This window comes from Gavialis gangeticus, unplaced genomic scaffold, assembly GCF_001723915.1.
Source record: "Gavialis gangeticus isolate Ggan-Ray unplaced genomic scaffold, GavGan_comp1, whole genome shotgun sequence".
NCBI lineage: Eukaryota > Metazoa > Chordata > Crocodylia > Gavialidae > Gavialis > Gavialis gangeticus.
Genome location: NW_017729018.1, coordinates 4,809,984 through 4,817,986, shown reverse-complemented (window position 1 = coordinate 4,817,986; position 8,003 = coordinate 4,809,984). Strand labels below are relative to the sequence as shown.

Below are 8,003 nucleotides of genomic sequence, written 5' to 3'. Positions count from 1 at the left end.
AAGCAGGTCTCACTAAACACAGGCAGAGCAGTCAAAGGGGCCTGCTTCATACCCCAGCACCACCACGGACCTCAGTAGAAGTACTCTGTGCTTAAGATGAGTTGGGCCCTACAGAGCTTCTGCTCCAGTTCCTCTAGTCTCACTTAGCACCTGGGCACCGTGGGGACTGGCAATCTCCAGGACAGACAGAGAGATGACTCAGGGCTAGGCCAGGTGACCAAAACCATGCGACTGAGATGAGGAAACCCAAGGCTATGCTGGCAGCAGGGAGTTAGGGCTGAGAGCAGGGTAAGAAATAACTTACAAATGGAAATTCTCCTCCCAGACGGGGTTTAGATTTCCGTAGATAGTTTTAGTCCTTTTTTTCGTCTTTCCAACCTGGACAGTAACATACGGGTCACTGGAGCCTGTCTTATCCTTTGCCTGCAGGCCCTGGGCACAAACAACTATAACACCATACATACACACGGTCCATACACACAAAGGTACAATATTTATATGGACACACATGGCAGCACACATCATTCAGGCACAACACATACCCACACAATGGAGAGAACAAATAAAAACAGGAATCAATTGCGGGTACAAAACAATCAAGCAACATGAGATTTTTCAAATCAGCAGATGCTGCACAGAGGAGCCTGACTCCGACTCTGCTTTCTGGTCCATGTCATCCAGCTGGGCCGGTCCAGGTTCTGGTGTGAATGCACCTCCTTTTTGTCAAAGGCAGCTGCTGGCTCCCAGAGGGAGGACCATCCCCAGCCCTAGCCCCAGACCTCTGAGAGACACACATGGCACAGTTTTTGCTGTGAACTAACAGCAGATCACAGATACCTACCCTGTTGATGGATACAGCCCATCTGGAGCAAGACATACCTAAACTGGCCATAGAAAGGGACAAAGCTGGCCTGTACAGCTCTACAAGCACAGCCCCAGGGGTAAAGAGCCTCTGTGACAGGAACCTGCTGCCCTGGCTTACTTCAAGTGCTAGCATGCAACCCTCTATCTTAACCCAATTTCAACTGGCTCAGGATGGGATACTGCGTGCTGGGAGCTGTAACCCCCTGCAGTCACCTGTTACTGGGGCCAAGATCTGGGATCTAAGATGTTCTAGCACATGGTGCTGTGTCCCTGTACTGGAAAGCTAGAGCAGTGCTCAATAGCTCCAGCTCCAACCCTACCATGGTAAGAAGGAGACATCAGCAGACCTCTAGGAGAGCAGTGAGGATTGGACTCTAAGCCCATCGCCCTCTTTATCACTGGTACCCATGTAGTCGCTGGGGAACATGTCCGTGCATGACTCCAACATGTCAGGCTGTGCCCGTGCCTACCCGTGATGCTGATCTTGGCCGACCATTTGGAGGTGCCATCCAGCACGCTCTGCTTCACCGCCTTCATCTGCTGCGTGTGGGTGGCTTTGGAGACGCCGAAGACTTCCTGGATCAGCTCGAAGATCTCAGGCTTGTTCCGCTCCCGAATCTTCATGCGGTCCTTGAGCACCATGATGATGTTCTGGGTCCGGTCCTCTGCCCCGTGCTTGGAGCTCTTCTCAGCTGCTCCTGGGGTGATGGAAAGTCGCAGGGGGCAGAAACAATGAATGGATACAATCCTGGGCCAGACCTTCAGAAAAGGGCTGACCTAGGCTTAGCCTCTTCCCAAGCATTCATGTCCCAGGGATTAAAGACTTCAAGGGTGATCTGTGCATGGGGAAGCACATATGATAGTATCCCATACACATGGCCCAAGACCTGTGCCCCTAAATCACCTTGGCCCCTTGAAAAAAAACCCACTTCCCACCCCACGATATTCTCTAGAAGAGGGAAAGCCACAGCACCGCTCCCTTACTCTGTAGGCAGTCTGCATTGAGCAGGTCTTGGCACTTCTCGTGGCACTTCACCCCACACTCCGTACAGCGCATGCCCTGCCGAGCAATGCCCCACAGCAAGCCCTCGCACTCATAGCAGTAGGTGGGTGTGGTTGCGGTCCACACCTCGAAGTTGTGGGGGGTTGTGCAAGAGATGGGGTAGATTAAGGCTTGAAGGGTCTTCTTGTAAACATGGTTTTTCTAGAGGGGAAGAGAAGAGAGAACAGAAGTGCAGCCACCTCTGGGGTGCGAGCGGCAGCTTTCAACAGGGCAAGAATTGAAGCCCCCGGCAGGAGGAACATACCAACCCAAAGTGGGAATGGTCCCCTCACTCCCAGACTGTTACCAGCCACAAGCAGCCAGGCTGGCTTGGCTCCCTCTAAGAGAGGCCACCTCTCATCGCAGAGCCCGTCAGAGCCCCCTGTGCTGCCTTGGGAACACGGAAGGACCAGCACCTCTTCCCCACAGCACACGGCCCCTCTCTCTTAGAAGACCCAATCTGACCTTGCATAGCTTTCAAGCTTTGACAAGACCACAGTCCAAGGCCGAGCATTTGAAGGCCACAAGAGTATCGTGGTAGGTGTGCAGGGACCGTACTTACTAGCTCTTCATTGTTTAAGGTGCTTGATGCTAATGCTGACGTGATACCAGCTTTCCTGGACTGGACCAAGGACTGTTGGAAGGACACAAAATGAACAGGTGTATGAGCCAGGAAGAAGCACAGGCAGCCTGTAGACCCTGACCTCCCTCTGTCTAGAGGCTTTTGAAGGCCAAGGGATGAGGATGAGCTGCCCAGCTCTTCCTTCCAGGGCACAAAACAGCCTCTCCAAAGGCATGGAGCCTCTCCCCAGTCTGCTCCCAGCAGTGCTGTGTTTGCACTGCAGGATCCTCAGCCCCAGGTAATGTTCATAGCTGACCCCAATTCCAGGCCTGTCTCACAACACAGGGAAAGATAAAAGCCAATTCACTGCTCTTTGTTGGACCCACTTTTCCCTACCACCCCTGGGTGGTGTCAGAGGGGAAGAGCCCCCACCCCCCAGAATATGCATCTTGGTCTCAGTCTATCTTGGCCCACCTGGGCACATCATGCTGGACCCGCTCAGCGCTCACAACTGTGGCATGCTCAGTTTAAAGCTCTATATCTTCCCTGCAAGAAACACAAGGAAGATATGACAGCTATGCAGTACTTACCATGGCCTGCACGCAGCGAAGAGCCACAGGGATGGGAAACAAACAGCAAGGTGAGCATTTCAAACAGGCAAGTCATGCCCTCCCCCCTACCACACACCATGAAGAGATGGCGGGAAAAGAGGCTGGTCCCCTCCTGGGTAACCTGGGTACTCCTGGGTACTCTCTGGTCTTTGTCCCCATTGCTGGGCTCTGGAACCAGCTGCCTCGTCTCCATCCTGTACCCTGGCTCTCAGCCACCAGTGACTTCTCCCTCCCCCACCCAGGGGCTCAGGGTGGCAGCTCTGCTGAACAGAAGCTTTCCAAAATTCAGACCTGGATCGGAGGCAGCCAGCTTGAGACTCGGAGGTGGGCATGACCCAGAGATGGAGGTTGGGTCCTCTCTGCCAACTCAGCAGCCCAGCTGCCAGTGGCAAATAGCACATGCCACCCTCTGGGAGGAAAGAGGCCTGTCCCAGCTGTACTATTGGGTATGGCTTCCTGGGAGCACCAACTTGCTTCCTAGGTAGCTGGAGCCAGCCCAGCCACTGGGAATCCTTCCAGGGGACAGGGCTGTAGGGAGTTCTCAAGAAAGGGAGTCTGGGTGCTAAAGGCAAAGCGGCCTAAGGATGGGAAGAGAAAATGCATCCCCATGCAGAAAGCCACTTCCATTAGCAGCGTGCTAGCCCAGCTGGCCACCCCCCACCATTGGACATGCCCCTCTGCTTACTGCACAGGCCAGTCCAGACACAGCACAGTATATGACCCATTAGGGAACCTCCCACCCACCACCCTCCTCCCAACCCTGCGTCCTTCCATCACCCACATGGAGAGACAAACACAACATGTGGCACGGAGGCATCAGCCATGGCTTGCCCTCCTGAGCCAAGGCAAGAGCAGCAAGCAGGGACACAGACAAGCAGCAAAGGAACGAGGCAAGGCAACGTGAGGGAATAGGACCAAACCCCTGGGAATGAGTGTGTAAAGCACAGAAAAACCCATTGGATCCATGGGGAGGAAAAGAAAAGAGGGAGCTCAGATCTGAGTGGAACAAGGAGCCGGTTTCCAATTTTGTCTTCCTTTGTCACCAGTGAGAGTGATGGCAAGCAGACTGTGTACTCCCATGATAGGGGTTGCCAGCAGTGCTGGGGCTTGGACTGGTCTGGGGATTGGCTTTGGAGCTGCAGTGTACTGTGAATGCTAGGAGGATATGCAGCAGTGTATAATCTGGGAATTAGAGGAGTGTCAGGCATGTCCCATGGATGACTAGTTACTGTGGTGCACAGTAAAGTCAATATAGGCCAGGAATTACAGTTCAGGTCTATGTACACAGTATATGATTTGCAAACTACAGGAGCGTGTCACAGGTAGCAAGGCATATTTATGGATTACAGAGGAGCATTCACTATAACAGCATAAAAGATCAGGGTGTGCTGTGAGTAACAGCAACACCCTGGAGCTTGGACTATACAGGCTCTAAGTTATGGGAATGTTGGGTAGAGAAGCAGGCACGTTTTTAATTACAGGAGCCCACTGGCTGTAACGATATGCAGCTGTGTGTGCCTGCGTGCTGTGGTGCATATGCTTTAGATTACAAAAGCACGCTGACTCTAGTGGGATCCGTGGTTTGAATTATGGTGGCGTGACCCAGAAGGCAGCATATATGCTGCACACTGCAGGAGTATGCTGGATGATGCAGGCTCTGGGCTGTGCAGTGAGGGAGCACACCAGGGGGCACAGCTTACGTGGCGGGAGGATTTTCCAGTGTGCTTGTGAAGTTGTGAGGAACCAAGTAACAAAATCTGAAACCAGTTGCCATCACAGAAGGACTCAGACTGATGTCCCTTACAGGACAAGGTCCTGACAACTTCTGTTAAAGAGAAAGCGCCCTTTAGAAACAATTACATGAAGACAAACCCTCCTCCGTGGGCTCAGAGCAGGCTCTCCCCTCTCCTGGGGCCCCGGGGCTCCTATGAAGTGCACCACTGAAAAGGCTATGCCAACTTCCTTTCAGGGCACTGTCTGCTTTGGAGAGTAGCCTAATTTATGAAGTGCACTGATTAACAGAGGGAGCCCCAAACCAGGCCATCTGGTCCAGACTGGTTTCAGGTCCTACGAGGCTCAGATCTAGACCTAAACGTCTCCACTCAGGCCCACTTCAGAGCTAAGCCATCTCATTTACCAATCTCAGTGGGCGCATCTACACGTTCATTAATGCACAGTAGTTACTGTGCATTTAGTTTAGTACTTTCTTAATGTAGTCCTAAGCTAAATTCACAGTAACTACAGTTACTGTGCAGTACCACTGGCGCACGTTTTTTTTTGTGACGGTTACTGCGCAGTCGCCGAATAACACTAAGCAGTAGCATATTAGCACAGTTTTTGACCAACACACTACTGCACGATGTTATTAGGCTACCACTCAGTAAGCATCTCATGTAGATGCATGTAATAATTTTCATGTTCACCTTCTCGCTACACATTTAAGTCTTCCCCAAGCACAATCAATCAATCAAGAATGTTTCTGGCAGCATTAGGATGTGAACGGTCCTCAGATGTGCCCTAGCATCCCCAGTCTACACTATGGGGGTAGGGTTGCCAACTCTGTTTGACTCTATTTCAGGAGGTTTCTGGAACGCCAACGTGCCCACGACATACAATGCAAATGTGCCCGTGTGCTTACATATATCAGGCACAGATTATGGTGCACAGACTTTGCATTAGGAAGGCACCCGGCACATTACTATTACATTTTTAAAAACCTACTGCACTACTATATAAATTGGATTCCACAGTTAATATTTAATTTTAATAAATGCTCTATCATTTATCTCCGGGGTGACTCTCAGTTGTCTCCTGGAGATTTACATCTAATTCCTGGAGGCTTGGAGGGTTGGCAACCCTATAATGGGAGGAACTTTTTATACCTATCCTACACAGTATAGCCCCCACAACAGATATGAGCTGGTGCTCTTTGCTGGTGAAGCTGCAGCAGAGAGGCTCGTATTTGAATGGACAGGGACATCTCCACTGAAGCCAGCAACAAAATGCCCTTAGGTTCAGCAGGGACAGGTCTCGCTGCTCTCAGTGCTCCCCAGAAGGGCTCCAGCAGGCCTGCCTTGCTGCAGACTGGTGGGGTGAGGAGCACAGGGAAGCGGGGAGCGGTTGGGATATTGTAGGCTTGCTGGTTCTGGATGCTGGCACCTGCCTGCTCATCGGGCTCCCCTTGCAGCTGGGAACCGACTCACGCATGGAGACATGGCTCTAATGCTGGCTCTTGCCTCTCTGCTTGGTGCCAGCAAGACCCATCCCCAAATGCCACCTGTTGTGACGCAGCAGCCCCACTCCCTCCCCACTGCCAGCCTGCTGGGGCCCAGAGGAGGGTTTTGCCAGGGCGGGGGGAGGTGAGGAGAAGGGAGATGATATGCTGGGTGCTTTCTCTTTAACCCAAAGGACCACGCGCTCACCAGATCGCTGACTAGCGGCAGGGACTTGCGTCCGGGCCTAATGTCGGGCATGCTATCAATGCAACGCAGAAACTTTACTGCTGCTCCTCTGGGGCATAAATGCAGCCAGACCACACCCAAGAAAAGAGAACAGAAATAAAGCCACGTTATACAAAGCGAGCGAGGCCACAGGGCAAAGAGTGCCAGAGCTGGGCTAAGGGAGGGCTGGGGCCAGAGATCAAGGACCCCGTTATACAGACTCGCATCCCGGCGGCCCCAGAGTAAAATGAGCTCAGGCAACATCCACGATGGACTCCAGCCACCCGGAGCAGGTCGGCCATAGAAGCCAGCGGCTGTTGGGGAGAAGATATTAGGAGGAACCTCACCAAATCACTAACTAGGGGGATGGGCTTTCTCCTGCGTATGTCGGGCATGCTGTCAATAATGATTAGCCCACCGCCAGGCCTGGAAGAGAGACAACAAGAGTCAGAGGGGATAAGGGAAAGGGAGGGAGACACACACACACACTCGCATCTAACCACCTGCACCCACACAGCCACGCGCCTGGGGGCCGGCGTTCTGCCCACTGGAGATGCTCCTAGGCTGTTACTCTGACCTTGCAAGAACCTGCCATGCCTGGGCCCTTGCATTTCAGGGGCAGCAGACAATAGATTAGCACGAAGGTGGATCCACTGAGCCTAGCCGGATCACAGTCTGTCTCAGCCTCCACCCCCTGTCCTGTCCTGTCCTGTCCTGTGTGTACCACCCCTCACAACTCCACCCTGCCTGGCAGGCAGGTTTGCCCCCCAAAGTGCCAAATAGAAGGAAAACTGAGTGCCAGGCCTTAATTTGGATGCAATGAGCCCCTTGCAACTCCAGTGGTGCCCCTTCCTCCAGGGGCCTGCAGTCACAGCCCAGGGGGAAGTATGACATAAATGACATGGCAGGTGGGACGTGACCAGGAAGAAAGGACAGTACCCAGAAGCTGGGGGGAGGAATGGCAACATAGCACAAGCTCCTTCAGCTCCAAGGGCTCTGCTCAGCATTCATTTATTGCAGGCAAACTCATTGCAGGATGCGCTCAGACAGTGCCCACGGCAAAGCTGAGCTTCCCTTCGGGGAGAGGCTTTCTTTTAAAAAGAGAATTTCAGCAAGTTTGAGCTTTTTGTAAATGTTGAATCCTGGATTTTTGCTCCCAGGCTGGTGTGAGCTGAAAATGCTGGAAACAGAGGCTGTACCTTGGGTTTCTGAATACATGACAACATGTCACCCCCACTCCGGCTGCCTGGCAGTGATGAAGCTAAGGGGCTGCTAGTGAGGAACCTCACCCATCCTGCAGCACGATCACCTCCAGCACTATCACAGCAGATCCAAACAGCGTGTGCAGAAAGCATTTCCACTACGAAAAGACGTGCGTATGTGTGGTGGGGGGAGGAGGGGGTTATGGAAATGGAAATGTTCAGGGGAAAAGGTCAGTTCTAGCCCCAAATCTCATCCCCTCCACCCCCACCCCCCAATGTCAA

General features: G+C 52.7%; 1 protein-coding gene across 1 annotated transcript in view; it reads right to left on the bottom strand.

The window, feature by feature from the left end:
- The window catches only part of UNC13A (unc-13 homolog A), a 108,416-nt gene that overhangs the window by 66,685 nt on the left and 33,728 nt on the right, over positions 1-8,003 (bottom strand). The window contains exons 14-19 of the mRNA XM_019513132.1: positions 6,867-6,945; positions 3,059-3,064; positions 2,469-2,540; positions 1,849-2,068; positions 1,335-1,562; positions 305-446 (exon numbers count right to left, since the gene is read on the bottom strand). Coding sequence (XP_019368677.1) covers positions 305-446; positions 1,335-1,562; positions 1,849-2,068; positions 2,469-2,540; positions 3,059-3,064; positions 6,867-6,945 — 747 coding nt within the window. The remainder of the gene's footprint in view (positions 1-304; positions 447-1,334; positions 1,563-1,848; positions 2,069-2,468; positions 2,541-3,058; positions 3,065-6,866; positions 6,946-8,003) is intronic.